The 20,711-nt window shown below is 33.7% G+C and overlaps 1 protein-coding gene across 2 annotated transcripts in view; it reads right to left on the bottom strand.

Annotated features, from left to right (window-relative positions):
* LOC133524856 (allatostatin-A) overlaps positions 1 to 20,216 on the bottom strand; it is a 142,789-nt gene extending 122,573 nt beyond the window's left edge. The window contains exon 1 of one of the 2 annotated variants that reach the window (XM_061861004.1): positions 20,083 to 20,216. In XM_061861004.1, the coding sequence (XP_061716988.1) occupies positions 20,083 to 20,171 (89 nt within the window). In that variant the 5' untranslated portion in view covers positions 20,172 to 20,216. The remainder of the gene's footprint in view (positions 1 to 20,082) is intronic. The other variant, XM_061861005.1, reaches the window with a different exon arrangement.
* Positions 20,217 to 20,711: the final 495 nt, after the last annotated feature.

The raw sequence follows: 20,711 nt of genomic DNA, 5'->3' as shown, positions 1-20,711 counted from the left end.
TGTAGGGGTCTGATTCCAACACCCACGCTCGATTCGATGCCGGGACCAATATAATAGGTAGGTGACCTAAAGCGTGAACTGTGAACGGGTCAAACACATGTCAGAAGAAGCATCTGTATTTATGGTAATTTACACTTTTTTCAGTTTTTGTTCATCCCATGTATGTTTTCTGTAAATAAATAAATAAAAGGTATCGGAGCGGCGAGCGAATATACAGTTTTTCTGCCCTCCGACCGGAAATCGTCTACTTTCGGACCGCTGCGCTCTAAACCAAATTGCCGCTTCCGGCTCTGTCGAGCAAAATACTTTTCTTACTTTACTGCCCTAGTAATATATATACTATTGGACTATAATCGGTTGAAGATTATCGCTAACGAAAATGCCATACGAATTTGGGCCCGGAACTGTACAACGAACGAACTGATTTGTGACTCACTATATACATGTCGTCGTCGCCCAAATCCAATGTTTAAATTGTATTTGTTATTATTTGTTTTATCTCGTATCTCTGTATTTTTTTTATATGTTTTGTAGTTCGCAGTGCCTTAGTAGTAATATTGTAATGCTGTGTAACTAATTTGAATAATAAAATAAATAAATATCATATCACGTATAATATTTTTACAGTAAGTGTCATAATACTTTCACTTTTTAAATTAAACCAATGTTCTAATGCCAATGAGGTTCTTGTTTCATATATTAAATGTGAAAAGATTTCACAATGGGTCAGGAATCAAGTTGTTCAATAGTACGATGTTCACCAACATGTTTACAAGCCAACGTCCCAAAAATATATTTACAAGTCTTTATTGTCAGTGTCTTAGAGACGTGTAAATTATTTTTTTGGAACATTGGCTTGTAAAGATGTTTGTGAACTCGAGTGTAGGTATGGTACGTGAAACTCACCCACGCTCGCGTAACCGACAGGAACGTGCGTCCCGGCTAAAGCCGTATCAAAGGGTGTCGGATGAAGGCGCCTTTGTTTCGCTCTCTAGAAACCGCAACATGGGGGCATATTGCCTAGTGCAGCATATTATAGTCGGGCCAAGCTAACTGCACTGATATTGACGTGACAATGTGTTGGAGTGTCGTGAATCGTGATAAACGTCATATTTTCATAGAGATTAACGTTTGTTGACTTTCTGTCTGTGAGTCAGCTTGATTTAGACCAAGGCTCACCAAACCATCAAATTTCAAGAAATCTATGAAAAAAAAGGAATGAAAAATAAAACGACAGATGTTGAAGATTTTGTACGACGTAGGATCATACCTTTTATTGGACTGTTTTTTTAATATTTATTAAATCATAGTTTAACCCAATCTACAGAGACCAGTATTTTTCTTGCAGTTTTAAGGGAGTTGTTAATAAAGTCAAGTCTGTTAAAAATACCCCAAACCCAGATTGTTGTCACAGTAAAAACAGATCCCTATCTGTCCCGAGGGACTAGTCCTAAATAAAAGGTATTTCGACCCAACACGTGTCCGATGTTCGCCAAAAGCCCAATCAATTAATGTCGGTAGATATCGTTTACCGACAACTTCTTAATCGGATGAGGGATCTTAAATGTCAATCACAGGTTAAAACTTGGATTTGACTTAGCTCCATAAAGTTAATTCCCGTTGGACTTCATACATCCCTACTAAAACGAATGCCTCTTGAGAGCTGTGGACCTGTCCTCATATATCTAAATGGATATTAATACTTAACTGCCTGACCAGGAATATGTGATAATATTTTTCTCATTTATATGGCAACAGTTCAGTACAGTCAGAACAAAGTGGATTGGCAACTTGTTATTTTGACTTAGATACTTTTATTCACCGTAATCAAAATCAGAATCCAAATATCGGTGTCCGCATTTTTTATTGTCGGTTCTTCTTTTTTATCGTATAAAATTCATGTATTTTCTTACGTATCACACAGGCCAAAAACGTCTAATTTTTTATCTTCTTTTTTATTTCTGGCTTGCTTTTCTTTGGCAGCCTTAAACCTCAGGAGGAACGACCTCTCTCGTAATTCGTAATCGATGCCTCCGATTTACCTAAAAATTTTATGAATGAGTAGCCAGAAAGAATGCTGATTGCCTAGAAAGGGCTCACGCAAAAAAATTTAGAACCTCTGATTTATAAATAAATGAATAAAGTTACTAAAATTATTTTAACGGTCGCCTAGCCTAGTAGGTAGTGACCCAGCCTACGAAGCAGGAGGTCCCGGGTTCGAGTACTGGTAAGGGCATTTATTTGTGTGTTTATCACAAATACGAGTATTAATTCCTGAGTTATGGATGTTGTCTAAGTACGAGAATGTAAGTATGTATATATAACTATATTTTATACATCGTCGTTAAGTAGTCACACAAGCCTTATTGAGCTTACTGTGGGTCTAGGTCAATCTGTGTAAAATTAAAAAATAAAACATAAAAATACAGCCCTTTATTGAGTTAGCACAAATAAACGTGATTTTAACTGGGCTGGTGTCTCTTTTTAAGCGTACATAACACTTGTGACACACCGATCTCCCGTAGGTGGTATCAGAAATTTTACATATACAATAACGGTGACTTAAAATTTAATTATAATATTTTTAAAAATACCTTAAAAAATAAAAATAATTTAAGTAGGTATATAAAACAATAATAAAATTGTCCCTTGATATTTATGTATTTATTTACAAATTATTTATATACAATGGAATTCCATAATTTAGGTCTGAAGCGAGTTAGGAATTCGGATGTCTGTATAAAACTACCTTCAATTCGTTATCGGACGAAGGTAATGTCGATTTTTCTCACAAACGATTCATTCTTATTCTAAGAGAAATGTCGCCAAAGTAAATTTTCCAGTGAATTGGCAACATTGCAAACGGCAGGTTAAATATAGTTCGAATCGGATTGGCCTCATTGCTTTCCCGTTAGTCGAAAGGTAATTCGATTTAGCGAAGAATAGATGTGTCTCATACAGGAAAGCGTACGTTTATTTATTATGTAAGAACTATTTTGGCATTTTTACCTGCCTATGGAGTAGGTACGCTTCTAAAACTTCGTCTACTTACATAGTATTTGCCATAGTTTTCGGCAAATTGTAGTCTAAATGGGTAATTCACGTAATGTGGTAAAATATTGTTCTACGTTTGTATCCGTTACGAGGATCGTCAACAGAAGTTACACTGTTGTCAGACCGAGTGTACACTAATCCTTATTGTAACAGTGAAATATGTTGCGGTAGCTTAAACAGAAATTATCCACATGAGTAAACAGTTTAAAACATTTCTTGCGTCTCGTATTTACGGGAGTTTTTAGGGTTCCGTAGTCAACTAGAAACCCTTATAGTTTCGCCATGTCAGTCTGTCTGTCTGTCTGTCTGTCTGTCTATCTGTCTGTCTGTCTGTCTGTCTGTCTGTCTGTCCGAGGCTTTGCTCCGTGGTCGTTAGTGCTAGAAAGATGAAATTCGGCATGGATATATAAATCAATAAAGCCGACAAAGTCGTACAATAAAATCTAAAAATTTAATTTTTTTGAGGGTACCTCCCCTACACGTAAAGTGGGGGTGATTTTTTTTTTCTGCTTCAACCCTACAGGTTAGGGTATCGTTGGAAAGGGCTTTCAAAACTAATAGGGGTCTTCAACAAACATTTTTTGATAAAGTGAATATATTCGGAGACACTGTGTTTTCCCACGTTTCCCCTACCACACAAAGCGAATCCAACTGACGACAACGTCAGTTGGATTCAGTCGTCGGACTTCGGACCGTCAACACCTCCTGAGGATGCCTCGTAGAGAGGCGAAACACGTGTCGAGTTTTGTATTTTCGGTGGTGGGTTGTTATATTAATTTGCTTATTTCTTTTTGCGGTGGGAGGCTGGGAGGGTGGGACGCAAGTAAGCATAATGGGTCAGCACTGATTGACTAGCACGTTATCTTTTCGTGGATAAGCAAAGTATTATTTTTTGTTTTAATTAATATGGAATTCCGCAAAGTAACGCCTGATTCTCTTCATTATTAAACTAAAATGGGAGATGGGTTAAGTCATTTGCTACCTTCTCATGCTTAGAAAAAAAAAAATATTCTCATATTTTTGAGCTTTGTTTTTTTTGTTATTATTTCAAATTGTTACGTGCGTAAAGAAAAAAATGTATGCATAAAATATTTGCTAATGACAACCTATCTGCCATTTTAATTTGGCAAACGACGATGTACCAAAGACCCTGTTTGTGGGTCGGCGTCAGTGTCGGCCAAATTATGCTCTATTAATTGTATAAACTGCTAATTGTTTAAACTGTTTGGAGGACATATTGTATTGTTCTAAACAGTCAAAATTATACGTTGGTCATGCTTAACGTGAATAAGGGTTCAAAGAGGACCTATTGAAACAATTGTGTCAAACACCATACAATGGAAACAATTGCTTGTATAATTGTATATATACGTAGAATATATAACATAGGTTGGATCTGTTAAGCATACGGAAAGTAGACGTACGAATACGGTCCGGGTAGTAGCACGGGATTTTTCTATTACTCTTTTAAGAGTAGCGAAAAACAAGTTCCATACAAGTTTTAAAAACTCTTAACTCTTATAATCATTAAAAAACTGAAAAAACTCAAACGAAAGGGCATAGCTGTGGTTAATATACACCAAATTGCGTAAACATATTTTCTGTAATGTTAATCCCCTTTACTGTTAAGCATACGGACAGTAGACAAAGATTTCAGTGTTGATTTGCCAGATTGGCATCGACGCAAGTCACGAAAATGAAAATATTTCACAAATTAACTAACGCGATTTGCAAAATCCATTTGGTCTGTCCGCAGCGAGAATATTAACGAAGTCATCTTGCTTAATTTTATGTAAGCAGAGGAATTCGAGCAGTTTTTATGTATAACTAAACTCTTTACTATTAAGTGACGAAACGTAGATCTTCTTGCAAAGGAATAAAGTTGTTAATTGTCACTTCAGAGTTACTGTTACTGCGGTAGTCGATAGTCAGGTGCGACTACCGATTAATTGGCACGTAAAGCAAGTGTTTAGTACTGTATCATACAGAATAATAATTCAGACATCTTTAAGTATCAATTGGCATAGTTATTGACATTTTTCTTTTGAGAGAACAATGTATATGGTTAAAAAGGTTAAATTTCTAGCATATAAACGCGACTGGCTTTTGAAGTATTATAAATGGTGGCCATTGGAAAAGATTTCTGATCATACACGCTACTAATGAGATAGAGTGTGCATACAATGATTTATTATAACTCAAGATATGTTATAGGCGTTCCAAAATAATAATAAATATAGGCGCACCTGGGCAAGCGAGAAATGTACACGTGCTAACCTTGCGTAAATACAAAGAAAAAAAAGCTCATGTTTAAAAATGAGTATGATAAAGATGAATCGAATTCGAAAATCAATAAAAAATAATAGATTTCTTCGTAGATATACAGAAATAAATATGGAAGTATTTTTTGTGCTCACTATAGTTATAATAACCTATCTATAGGTAGTTATATAATATCATTGGTGCACACAGCAGAGATTTGGTGACATTACGAGTAAACTAGTATTTTGATACGAAATTTATAAATCACATTTTCCAAATAATTATCTTATCATTACAATCGTGCAACAGCCTCATATTATGCCCATTTAAATAGACGTTTTTTAACAACAATTTTCTGGGATTAATACGTTCCTGCATTTAAACATCCCAGCAAGACTAGATTGATTTGAAGTGGAAACAACGAGTACAAAAGTATGTGCATCTAATTCACAGAATAAGTACTGAATGCGCGCGCTCTCATGTTACTTTGAAGGTAGGGATCATTCGTGCGTGTTCGTAAGTGGTCACACTAGTAATGCTGGGTGTACACGCTCGTCAAGGGACCCCGAGACAGGCCGAGAATGAGTGTGAACATGCTGCTCCCTTCTCGTCTCGCCCTTCTCCGATTGGGTCGGTTTTTTGCCGAAACTCGGCGAAAGGCTCTCGACGAGCGAGTACAGCTGGTATAAAACTCTTACAAAAACGTGAACAATGTCCGACTGGCCTACTGCTGATCGTTAAACACTCTTGATTTATAGCTACGAATGACGTCGCGGAGTACTAAATGTGATTAAACGACTGCTAATGAGGTCGTTAAAATCTATATATAAGCAAATAATTTTACCTATAGAAAACTTGACTCGACACTCGTAACGGACTCGCAAAAGTTTTCACGGTACTGTTGATGTAATATTTATTTACAATACAAGTGCAAAAAAGTGGGAAATTCGCAAGAAATTAAAACATTACCGAAGGGAGTGTTTTAAATCAACACGAGTTGTGAAACTTGTGAATAGGGGAGCTTCATCTATCAAAATTAAATTATGAAAGTATGTTATTTATATAGTTTTTACTATAAGAAATATGAGTTTTATACTATTTTGTTATAAAAACATGAGATCTATTTTAAATTTAAAAATTAAAATGGTAGTTCTATGATCTGTATGTCACGTGACTGCAAACGCCGACCGCCATTTTTTCTCATGAGTGACGTCACTATATCAAAAACAAGTGTTCAATTCGCGCGCGCATCACATGATCTGCATGTTACTTGTATACTTGGGTACAAAATATATATTTATTTATATATATGTATAAATGTTGTGTATATATGTAGGTATATATTCCTATTATTTTTATATGTGTAAGTGTATACATAGAATATTATTATATTGTTTAGAATAACTTGATTTGTGTTTCATATTCCCTCTCGTTGTGTACAATCCTGCACTAACTACAAGTTTCTGTTTGACCCAATAGTTAACTGATAGAGAATGCCTTAAAGCATTAAGTCCGCCATTTGTACAATTTTATATCGTGCAATATAGTTTAAATAAATAAATATGATGACGTCACAAAGTCACACAAAATGGCGTCTGCCTTTTTGGCGCGAAAGTGTATCGTTTAGATTTTAAACATTTATTCTTTGCATATAGCGATTTTTTTTTTTATGTAATAGGCTGCAAACGAGCAGACGAGCCGCCTAATGGGAAGCAGTCATCGCCGCCCATGGACATAAGCAACATCGGAGGAGCCACTTATGCGTTGCCAACCTTTAAGAACCCTAAATACCTGCTTCTTGAAGAACCCCATGTCATAGCGCAAGGGAAACACCCCAGAAGGTAGCTCATTCCACAACTTGCACGTTCTGGGAAAAAACGAGCGAGATGCCTGCTTGTTCTTGGTTTGCCACGTGTCGAGAAAGTGAGGATGAACTTTGTTTCTTTGGCGGGAGGTGCGGTGATAAAAGCGTGACGGCGGCACCAATTTAAAAAGTTCTTCAGAACATTCCCCATTGTACAGACGGTAGAACAGGCATAGAGAGCCAACGTCTCTCCGAAGACTGAGAGGTTCCAAACCGACTGTGAGATCGGGGTCACCAACAATACGAACTGGCCGACGTTGGATGGAGTCAAGTGGAAGAAGTTGGTATTTCGGTGCTCCAGACCAGAGGTGAGAACAGTACTTCATGAAATAAAAATACCAGTTGGCTATTAAAGCTACACGAACATTTATAAATATTTAAAAAAAACATGTGGAATAGCCTATTACCTATTCGCACGTGTATCCTACAACGTTTTACAGTACAACATTTTTGACGTAGGCACGGAAAGCACTAGTGCGGGAAAGTAGTATACATATATTACAGTATTATTAGTACTATTAATACTGTAATATACATAAATATACTAATATATATTACTGAATTAATAATACTGAACTTATTATATAACTGTATTCATAGTATTAATTATATTAATTAATTAATAATTACATTCACTCGTGTCGATTTATCACCACTCGTTGCCAATTTCCTACTTTCCACACTTGTAAATAACTATTTCCGCCTGAATTTCTGTATAAAAAAGATTGAACATATTTAAATTATAGGATATAATTACACATGTTTGAAGTTTTTTAATAAGTTTTCGTAATGTGCAAACTATATGTGTCTCTTTCTTTAGTTAGCAGAATACGTGCTCATTATAACGTCTGCGGCGTAAAAAATACAACTATCGCGATGTCGACTACGAAAATTTGTATAATAAAATTCCAATAAAGTGACGAGTAATTTAAATTGACACTTGTCCTTTTTTTACCAACTCAAAATTATAAGCTTATTAAGCGACGATCAAGGTAAGATTATTAATAGACGACAGACATGATGAATTAGAATAAGCAATACTACAAACCATACTTGTACATTTAAAATTGTGAAATATGTAGTACCATGTTCACACACAAGTTGGAGTTCACTAACGCCAAGTTCCAATCTAAGTTCTCACATAGATTTTTACGCAACTTTTTCTATTACCCGTCCATACACGAGTTTCTGAGCGTCGCGTAGTCTTTTATTGGAGTCGATTTTATAAGATTCTAGAAGGAGATGGCAACTCTTTGTAAATTTACTTAAGATTATATGTTTTTCTTTCATATAAGAAGGGTTTGTCTACGATATTGGGAGTACTTAAGGTGAAGTAGAGGGTAGAGAAGAACGCCCCCGTTCTGGGAAAAAGCAAAAAGGGCTAGGAAATTATATAATAGTTTTGAGATTAAGTCTAGGCAATTATGTGTTAACCATTTGAAATAGGTATATTTGTGTCAGTAGACAAAAAAAATATATGAAGACACCTATTCCTATCGGCGCCCGGCGGGGACAAGTAGGAATTACTTTGAAAACAATATTTTAATTTATATAAAAAAAAAAGAAATAGATAGGTAATTAACAATTAGTGAGACCCTAAACATTTGGTAAAGGATGAATCGTGAAAACATTATAGACATAATTGAGTGAATTGTAAAAAAAATACATAAAAAAAAATTAAGGACCCGTAATTAGTCTCAAGTTAATTGATTCTATTGTGCACAACTGAGCCATTTATATTGAAGTTATATCCATGAAAGTGTTTTTCGTATGGTACAGACTAATATGTGTATGAATTTAGTACAATAAATACAGTACAATACAATTTACATGGTTAATTTTCGTAACTCACTCAATTCTTAAGATTATATGAATGATATATAGCAATCCGAGCCCTTATAACTATGAGAGATAACACAGGAAAAGCACATTGCAACTTAAAAAGTACTCGTAAAATAAGGTACCCACAGCAAGTGCACTGCTATTGTTTCTTGAAAAATTGCATAACATTGCTCCTATATTGGAAATCTTGCCACAATGCGAGTTAGAATTACAATTCCTGCACCATATTTGTTTCCTGTCGATTTCCCGTTTCTATTGTAAACTGATTTATCTGTATGTACACTGTAAAACTCAAGTACAGCACGTACCTATTTAGATAATAAGTTTAGACCATTTAAAGTGGCCCAACTTTATAAATTTTTGGGACTTAAAAATAATGTAGATGTGCTGCTAAACATATGAAATTTACTGTAAAAATACGAACGTACTAATTGGTAATATTTTATTGAACTTTAATCCTTGTGTTTTTGGTAAAATTTCATTAAAAATGCGCAAAATTAATTGGTAAATGTAAAAACGAAGAATAAGTTAAGCAATATTGTAATTTTTTTTTACAATTTGTTTGTTGTAATATCATTTTAACATCATTTTAAGACCTCACTAATACGTATACATAGCCGTGCTTCTCGTAAAACGACATTTGCTTAATGCCTTTCGGCATTATGTTCGCTATTTGTACATTTATATTTATTTGTGCAATACAGTTTAAATAAATAAATAATTACAATCGGTAAGTATCTGTTTACAAAGTGCAGATCAGTGTTTAGTGCAAGTGCACTATGTAAACCTGGCTTAATGTAGTACAACAATATTCATGCGGCTCGATATGATGGCACTACAAACAAGAGATTACATATGTATACGAAGTATCACAAGGAAGATGGGCTGAATGGACACCAGCCCTGGAATCAATAAGAATAAACAATATACCACCAGAAAGGTTTTTTTTATATACTCAAATTTATTATTGTATGGCGTATACCTATTGTCAAATCTCTGTGTAAAAAAAGTTATAGAAATTTCATTATTGTCATTATTTAATTTAGTGATTATTGGGTTCTGTACGACATTTTTTAAATGGTTTATTGTATAACTACGAATAAGGCAACGACATCGACATACCAATTAAAAAATTACCACTATTTTTCAAACTTTACGTATTCAATTATGAAATGTGTTAAATGCTTCGTGCCTTTCTACACCAAGGTACCAAAGAATAAACACGACAGCGCATACAGTTTTTAAATATCATGACACAAAATCATCGACAGTTATAAAACCTTCACAATATGCGACACAGGAGTTTAATGTCGAAAAAATCCTACAAGGTATAACAAAAATAGTGGGGATCCATTTAAGGTTTGGTATCGTGTACTTTTACACCTTGTAGGATTTTTTCGACATTAAGCTCCTGTGTCGCATATTGTGAAGGTTTTATAACTGTCGATGATTTTGTGTCATGATATTAGATCGTCACGTTTTAACTCACACTACTTTTAGGCGGGGATAACATTTTTTACACATATATTTGGGACTATATGCCATAGTAAAAGATTTACAACTTAGAATAACCTATTCGGTGACATATTGCTTGTCCTTATTCGTCCTACGGGCTGATTAGCCTTCTTTTAAATAAACTTTTATATTTGTGCATTTATCTATAGCAACGCCAAAATATATTATTCCTCTTAAAATGCGTGAATCTTGTACTTAATAAGGTGGTGAATTGACTTCTAACTTTGGTAACTTTTAAATATTATGATCTGATTTACGAAAGTTTTCAGAACTATTCCGGGTCTCTTGACTGACACTTCGCTAACACGATGTTCCGGTCAAGCCCATCCGGAGGAATAACATCGATCCCTGACAGTTGGAGGCTTTTCCTAATTCGAGATATCTAATTTATTAGTGAGATATCGGATTCCGGAGAATAGTTTTAGTTTACCCGTGCATGTTTAGTTCTTTTTTTTTAGAAACCAACATATCAAACATGTAATACAAAAGATGTAAGCAACAAAAGAAAAAAAAATACAACAAAAAGACCTGCAGGTTAATATGATAATTATGAATTATGTCTAATGAAATAAATAAATTGATATCTAATGCATAAATATATCAGATAGAAAAAGAACTGTTATCAGTACTTAGGTACTAAAACAAGTTACTTTTAAGTATTTTAACTATATTTTTTTAGATTAGCCAACGAATTTTGAAAACAATCTACATCGAATAGATGTTTATTATAGTAACTAGGGACTTGTCTGAAAAGGGTATGCCTGGAATAGTTCTTAACAGAAAAAGCTAATATGAAACAGCGACCAAGGGATAAGGCGTGATGCGGACTACTTAGGAATTAGGAGATTAGGACTGTTAATAATACCTTTAAGAATTTTAAATTTAAAAATAAATTTTAAAAACAACGTTCCAAGTTACTCAATGGTTCAAAGTTGGAACCCGTGACAATCAGTTTGAAAGTCAAATGCCTTACCTGCCGCCAGGCTACAAATACCTATTCTTTTGTTTTATTTAATTTCTATTAAAAAATACTTCTAATAAATCTTCAAAATTCTTAAAAAAAATTTTTTTGCGTTTTATAGTACTTTTATAGTACTACGTTAATTTTAAATAATATTCGTTCCCTAATAATCCTTAATTACCTACTACTTAAGTGAATGCTTGTCAGATGCCATTTGTGTTACACTAATGTATTTAGTCAAGTTATTCCCAAAGCTTCTCATAGCAGCTCTTGGCAAATAAGCTCAGTTAGTTTGTATTAACGTCATCAAATGTCAAGGTGTTGGAACGTAAACTTTAATTTATTTTAGTAAAGATCGTGTTTAACAAAAGGGTACAGCGAAATATCATGTCATGTCACTCTAGTCTGGAAAAAACCAACTAGGCAAAAGAACAAAAACATAGCTGAATGAACTATGTAAATAATAGTTTTTAAGTTTTTTTTTTTTTTTTTATAACGATAGGCAAGCGTTTGACCACGATCTCACCTGATGGTAAGTGATGATGCGGTCTACGGTGGAGCACGCTTACCTATGAGATACCTATTTACCCTAGCCTTGAAGAGTCCCAGATTGTACTCATGCGGAAACACAGACTCGGGCAGGGCATTCCACTCCTTGGCAGTTCGCATAAGAAATGTTGAAGCAAAACGCTTCGTGCGTATTTGTGGAATACCTACCATGAAGCGATGCCGGAGTGCCGATTGTCTGGTAGTCCGATGGTGAAATGGGGACGGAGGAATAAGGTTGGAGTATAATCATATGAAAGAATAACACCTTAACCACCACCTAAAAGATTGCTGCTAGGGAGTGTTTGACAAAACCCATGGGAAGTTCGAGCCGTACGATGAATTCCGGCAGCGGGTGCTACGAGTATGTACAGTCAAGTGCAAAAATATGTATCGAAAGAATCGTCTCATAAATATGGTACTACGCTCTTATTACACTGGAATAAGATGCTATGGGACATATTTTTGAGTAAGATGTGTACACCCATATTTTTACACTTGACTGTACTGCGGGCTATGCAGGCTGACCAGGCGCAAGCAGATAAAAACTTCAGCAGCGAATATCAAGAAAATAAGTAGCTTCAATCATGTGTCTTCAGTTTTAAACCATAAGAAAGGGCTGCAACAATCGTGCGTTCTTAGATTTTGGGTCGGAACCTAACCCAAGCCTCATTCAGTTACAAGAGCCAGTGACGTACTGTAGAAATAAGACTTGGATTAGGTTTAAACACAAGCAGAACTTAAAACTATTATACATATATACAATCTTTACCTGCGTTAGAGGCAGCCCATAAAGTACGAAGTCATTTTCAACAATAATACAGCATGTAAGCTTAAAATAACATTAAATAAATATAATTTGAGTTGTGCGATTCGCCTTCAAATTGTCGAGAAAATTCAGCCGATAAAACAAAAGACGAGCGAAAAGGGTATATTTTTTTTATTACCGGCCTGGGCGCGCGGTGACTGCACCAGGCAAGTTTGAAATGATTTTTGGAAATTGACCTTACGTTACGGAGATGAAGAACTGATCCACAAAAAATTAAGGAATTAAATTAAAAATAATAGCAACTTTTAATAGGTTCCTAATGAAACCTAGCTCTGTATTATTGTCATCTAAACACGCGCTTGTTTCATTCAGGGGCTCGTGCATTTCTAACGTAACTTCCCTACTTTTTGAAAAGCAACGCCTGTTGTAATGAGATGGATGGACTGGAGTGGATTTCAGAGCGGTTAAAGTGCTAGGATAAGCATTTTTTTGTCAAAATTTTATTTTCATTCAAGCTTTTATCGTTGACTGTACGTTTCTTTCAACAGACAATACCTGCTCACAGAGGCTATTCTAACAAACCCAAATACCTGATACGGTTGCGTTGTTTTATACAGAGTCCCTATGGCCACCTTCTATGTCTATCATCAGATCAGTTCTATGGTGCCATAATATTGCATTGTCACCCAACTGATACAGTATGTTTATTAACTAAAACCATTTACTCCAACCCGTTAATATTTCGGTCATACTGAGCAACTTTTATTATGCGGCCAACCCTGAAATGACGAAAAAAAAAATTGTCTTTCCCGTAGAAAAGTTCAAAGCTAACCAGCCAAAATGTCCGAAATAGTCAAATTTAATTTCGTAATTTCGCGGTTGGTCCCATAGTAAAAAGTTGCTCAGTATGACGTAAATATTTGATTTGACCCGAACATACTCGTACGATGCTCGTAAGTTATAAGTACTTACATACAAACATTGCAAGTTAAATAAAAGCTTGTAGAAAAACATTAAATACTTTATACTCCCTCAACGGGCTAGTATTCTAAAAATTATGTTTACAAAATTACATTATGAGTAAATTTAAAAAGTGGTGTCATGAGCAAATATTGTATTACAATGAGGATAAGCGATTTGGTGACTAAAATTGTGTCAAAAATATGAAAAATGCGACGAAAAATTACGTCTTCGATGGGCTTTTTATAGTATTAATAACCAATTCGATACTAATTGTGTTATTTATTTTTTATTTCTTGTTTTTTACGGTAGGTTTTTATCGGAACCGTTAAATGTATGAATTCGCCCGGCGTGGAAAACATACAGATGTAACTTATAATGGATACAACGTTGTTTAATTAAAGTAAGGATTATTGCTGTTAATGGTTACAAGTTACTAGTCAGAACAGCCGTTACACGTATTCTAATGCTTTCCAATAACCATTACGAAACCTCCGCTAGAAAATGGTCATAATATTAAGAAATGTTACATTATTCTAATGGGAGGCATCGATAAAAAGGTCAATTAATTAATAATTAATTCTAATTAGTCGATTATGAAGCTACACACTTTTTTTTTAAACTTGGGATATTTTATGTTAATTCTACTTAGATTCACGAGCTCCTTACATCCTAATAGGAGAAAAATAGTCCCAAAATTACCATTTATTTTTCGGTCCTTCCATTGAGTTACCGTCATATAAGGTCTATGAAAAAGGGTAACGGAATAGAAATAAAAATTTTAGGACACATTTTTTCTCCTATGAGTATCAAAAGAGCCCGTGATTGATATAAACCCGTGAAAATTCAAAAAAAAACTTTTACAAGTATGAATAAAATAACCCTGTATTTATTCGTGTGATGAGCATGGATATTTGTTGTTGAGTCATGGGTGTTTTCTATGTTTTTAAGTATTTATAAATATTTATGTATTATATTGGGTTATTACCTATGAAATTGGCGTTATTGTTCATAAGTATTAGTCATGTCATAGTTTATTTATTTGAATAGTAACTACGAAGTATTTTTTAATTTCATTAGTGCGCTACATAACAGCGATTTTTTTACATACAATTATTTGCTACTTTTATTGTTTTATGTATTCAGAATACCGCCCTGAAAACAGCTCTTTTCATGTGCTGCCGGCTCGAGTATTTAAATGACTTATATTTTTCTGACGGGACAGATAAAAAAAATGAGATAGAAAATGTGCCTTAATAATGTCTCAGATTACTGGCAAAAATTTGTTTGGTTTGAAAATGCCATCACAAAATAATCCGCAAAATTCATTGTATGAATAATCGAATTTCGTTAAAGTTCTCCATACAAAACGCCAATTTCATAGGTGACCTAATATACGAGTATATCGTTGTCTCAGTACCCTCATCACAAACCTGATTGAGCTTACTGTGTTAGTCAATTTGTGTAATAATGTCTTAAATAATAATGTAAAATACTATAAAGTGTATTTAGTATTTAGTAATTTGTGTAATAATGTCTTAAATAATAATGTAAAATCCTATAAAGAGTTAATTGTAGTGCCCCGTAACAATATATAACATCACTTGTTAATTTACGGTATGGTATATAGCATCTAGGAATCAGCAGTGAGCGTCAATAGCGATGAGGAAAGCATTTTATCAGTATCGCTTAGCCATCGCTACTCTTTTGATACAACACGTCAAGCCACCAGACAAGAGCAAGCAACTTGGAGCTTCGGATTTTTCAGCGTTGACTAGTTGCAACGAATAAATGATTTATGATTTCGAATATGCAGAAATATTCCAGTCAATACTTGCAGAACCTATGTCAAAAGCTTCTGTTTCTTTTATTTTCAGCTTCATTGGTAAATTAGTGTAGATAATTTATATTTATTTTCATTTTATAGATCGTTTTATGATTTGATTAGTAATAAATATACTCGTAAAATAGGGACCTAAACGAGCAAACAGTCTTTATAGTCAAAAAATTTATAAATTCCCAAATAAATCCGAAGTCTCTTAAATACAGACTGGCTCAAAACTACGTTGACAAAGAATTCTTAGGAATATTTTTCTTACTTACATATCTTTTACAAAAAATCATCAAAAATTGAAATTACAATCATTGAACTAAATTAAAACGTTTATCTTGAAAATATTGTCCTTTACCTTTTATACACAAACACAATTATCAACAATATGCAGAAGAAAAATGATTTTTTTCTCCAGTGTCATCAATCATCATATTTCGGGATTATTTATAGACTACCTATAAATAATGGTTTCACAATTAACCCTTAAATGCATGTTTTTTTCTTTTTCCCCGAAATTGATATATGTGTTATGTAATTGTTTACTCATTCTGGGAAATATAGTAAATAAAATTAAAACTTTATGTAAATATATTAGTATCGGTAAAATATATATGCGAAATCTTACTACTATCAGAAGGATACCTACACTATTTGCAATTTATCTAGAATAAAGTATTAAAATATAAAATCACTCCAACCCCGAAAAATCCCGCTAAATTACATGCTGAAAATCATCAACATTTGGTTTTTTCCAAGTTTTCCACCACTTCGTCTTAAAACAAATTTCACTGTTTTAAATTAAATTACTGCAAAAATTTGTATGAAAAATCGGGAAATATATTAGTTTTACTATCGAAATAATATACAGAATCAAATATATTTTATTCAATTATGGATAATATTACATGTTTATAAAAACAAAATTTCCGAGAGACACAGACATATTAAATATGTTAAAACGGGTCACTCACGTATTTTAAGTCGAAAACGTTCGACTTAAAATACGTGAGTGACCAGTTGTAACATATTAACATGTTTTTGTTGTGCAGGCGGCATACTACACTATTTAAGGGTTAAGTGATTGCACAAGGTATGTTATTTTCTGTTCACAGGTATTATAATACCTAGTTGAGAACTTTCCTAAATAGATTAAAAATATGCACCTCATACCGGGGGTTTTAATAATCCTTCCTTGCTTCACGGAAAGAAAGTTTGAAAAGAACTAAGTACCTAACCAGTATCGGAGTTTTAAATTAATCTGTACCTAGGTTTAATACTTTTTGTTTTAGCCGCAACCTCTTGCTTGTATTCATTTTTAATATTAAGTAGATTGACTATTTGAATCGATTTTTTATTTAGTAGACGGTTTTTTATTCGTCAGGTTTTTGTAAATTTGGCAAGTTCAAGTTAGTTAGTATAACAACAGCCGTAAATCAAAGTTTTACATAACAGATGGCCAATGACAGTTATCCATTAAGTACATTTTACTTAGAATAACGTAAGTCGTAAGTGGATTTGCAGGCGTACATAGGCTACGGAGAGCTAAAAAAGACAGTGTGATCATCATAAAATGCTCATCATTAATTATGAGTTTATAATTCTACAAAAAAATTAGCCAGGAGGGATACGTCAAATATACACGAAACCCCAATTTAGAACAAAAGAATATACCTACATAATTTTCCGATGAATTATGAAAATTCCATACGTATTCGTAACTCAGAGGAAGGTTTTTTAGGACATACCGTGAATTTTTACAGAATAGGGAACTTTATCTGTTCTCCAAATTTTATCAAAGGCAGAGGAACATAAAAATAAACAAAATAAAAAAACCAGCTCATTTGCAAAAATAGGTTTACGCAACTTTTTTTCAAGCTTTCTTTGTTGTTTTGAGGAATGCATAATAGTACATTTTGATGCTAGTGCGGAAAGTATGTCATTACTTCACGAGTACCGAGATATTTTGCCTACGGCTCGTGACAAGACTCGGGACGAGTGAAGAATGACATTTCTGCACGTGTATCGAACGACGTTTTTTAATACAGTTGCGAAAAAATAAGAAAAACAACAAGTACTTTTTTATGCATGTTCTATAAGACATAAACAATTGTAAATATACAATATTATACTATTATTACCTAAGAATCTTTATTTACGATTATTTGTGTATCGTATATTTAAATTGTATGAAAACAATATCGAATGTTGCATTTGGAAACTTAAAAAATTCTTGCAGTAAGAAAAAACGCCTCTGCTTTAACAGGCGTTTCGGCAGCTATTCCTTTCCATTCAGACAACTGATAAAGAACGGTTTTTCATTATTAAAAAATAAACGTGTTATAATGATGAAGAGGTAAGTAATAAAATATGAAATATGCTTGTATTTATTATTTTTATATTAACAGTAGGTTTTTATGTTGATTATGACTTTTAAAGGAGACTAACATTAATACTCATCAATAAGTAGTCATGAATTGGAACGAGTGGAAAAGTAAAAAATACTCGCGAAATCCAACTTTCCGCACGGTAAACAGCTACGTAAATTAGTACTTTTTGAGCAACTGTATTAAAAAAGTTTATTTTATCCTCTAGACTATCTAGAGTATCTAAAAAATCAAAATACATATTTCGCGTGCTGATTTTAAAAGAAAAAAAGTTTGGAACATTTAAAATCGAATATGTACAAAATATTGTAAAGGAAAAATGTATTTTTCTGCGTCTGTAACCCTAAAACACTATCTTATATAAGCACTTGCGGCAAACAACGTCTTGACTTTTTTACCCCTTCCTTAGATAGGATAAGAGAATTGCAATTTCCTATCAAGAGTGTCTAAGAATAATAGTTTCGACGAAATCCTCCTTGAGTTGCAAATTTGGTGTAGTAAGATTATACTGGGGTAGAAAAATATCTTTTAAATTTGAGAAGTTACAATACTCCTAGGACAAATGTAAATAATTCCCTGAAAATCCATTCGTTCTCGTTGAGTTTAACTTTTAATACCTCAGTTGCATACAAAATCGGATGCGCAAAATAGAATATGTTCAGCCAAGCAAACCGCTTGCAAAACGCCGCAAAATACGTTTGGAATGGCATTATTTGTATTTGTATTTATACACAAAAAATTGTGACAAATTAAACACTCGCTTTTAAAATAAGAAGAAGAAATTGCATTTTTTTTTTACGTTTTCAGGTAAGAAATAACATATAGTTTGTTATTTTAATTATATTTCCCATATTTTTGTAATATCAGGGATTATTTGACTCGGCTCTTGGCAGGCCTCAGCAAGCTTCGCCATGCCAATACTATGTCAGGTAATTAGTTCCTTAAGTTTAAGTACAGTCCGGTCCTTGACAAGTTGCTTCTAACAACTATCTGTTGCATGAGTTCCCGCTACGGGGCGCTTATAGCCGACGCCGACAGTTTTATAAGGCAGTATGTATCCAACATGTATAAAATAGTACATTACGATACAAGTGCGAAAAATAGGAAATTCGAAACGAGTGGCGATAAATTAAAACACGACCGAAGGGAGTGTTTTAAATCGACACGAGTTGCGAATTACCTATTCGCACATGTATCGTACAACGTTTTACAGTACATATGGCCCTTTAAATGTTCGACACAGTAACGTAATATGCTACTTCTCGCACTAGTGCTATAAAGTAGCCCCATATGTACTGTAAATACATAATTAATTGGTAAATATCTAGAAAATGCTCCATTTTAAAAATTAAAATGAAGTAAGTTCTTACTAAGGTCAATATCAATATTATGCTTAGTTAGTATTATGTTTTACTGTGAATATTTTAACGGTCATAAGTAAAAAAAAGATTAAGCCCTTATTTATTAGCACACAATATTTTAAAAATGTTTTAGGGAAAAAAATATCACAATATCCGCTTCCGTAAACTTAGGAGTATTATGTTTAAAATTAATTTTAAACATTTTTATTTTTAAACGAAGAAAAATATTCATAATAATATTGAAACTAATATTTAAATAAACAGTTGAAACAAATGTATGCAAATTATTACTTTACAGTTCATTATCAAAATCCTTTTTACGAATAGTCAGTTTTTATTTGTCATACATATGTACCATACCTTGATAATGTATGTTATTTTAAATGCCTTATTTGCTTAATTTTAATACTAGTATTCCAAGGAAAGTATTAGGATTGTTCCGAAGCGTCAAAAATTATATTTGTCTTTTAAAAATACCAACTTTCATATTCTTTTTTATTTCTATATAAAATTGCTAAGGCATCCCGGATTTCTGCTTAAAAACCTAGCGTATACATAGCCTTTTCTTTTAAGGTTTGCAAAACTTTTGACAACACACTTTTCGGTCTAAAAATCCTATGTTTAAATTACTTTTACATCCAAAAAATCCTGAAAACTCTCGAGTCCTCACTCATACTTATATCCCTTTCCGTAAACCCCGTGTACAAAGTCGTCTAAGTTACGAACTTACCTGGTTACTGACAACGCGTACAGCACGGCTAGGGCGGCCGCGCGTCTACTGGCTCGGGCCGAACGGCGCCGCCTTATATAGCCGCCCATAGGCGTAGGGCGGGGGAGCTGCACTTTTCTACATTCATTATTTAAATGTTAAAAAGCTTCAATTTATTTAACTTCATTAGTTAACATACAAAATATCATCCTGCGAAAAAGTAGGCAATTACTTAGCGACTAAAGTTGGATCAAGTTAACTCTGTATGATATTTGACAATGGAAATGTCATATTCAATACAACGTTTATAATCATACTTTTACACTGTTATGTAAAAGCACCGAGTTTCATGTGTTAGGTTACTATTTTAACACATTCAGTCAGCGCGACCAAGACAAGTCTGCAACGATTTTCATAGCACACGCAGTGCAAGTGTTATGTATACGTCATAATTTCATATAAGTTTGTGTGTGCTATAAAAATCGTTGCAGACTTGTCTTGGTCTGACTCTAACCGTTAACACGGGAAAAACCGTATGCGATAAGCGCCTACGAACAGAGGACCCGCCTAGCGGGTCGCTGTCGTTAGATGTATTAAATGCATGAGCATATTCTTTCACTAGCTCGTTTTGTTATGACTAATATTAAATT

This window comes from Cydia pomonella, chromosome 14 (genome assembly GCF_033807575.1).
Source record: "Cydia pomonella isolate Wapato2018A chromosome 14, ilCydPomo1, whole genome shotgun sequence".
NCBI classification, from domain to species: Eukaryota; Metazoa; Arthropoda; class Insecta; order Lepidoptera; family Tortricidae; genus Cydia; species Cydia pomonella.
Note: the sequence above shows the minus strand (reverse complement) of the source record. Positions and strands in the feature narration are given on the sequence as shown.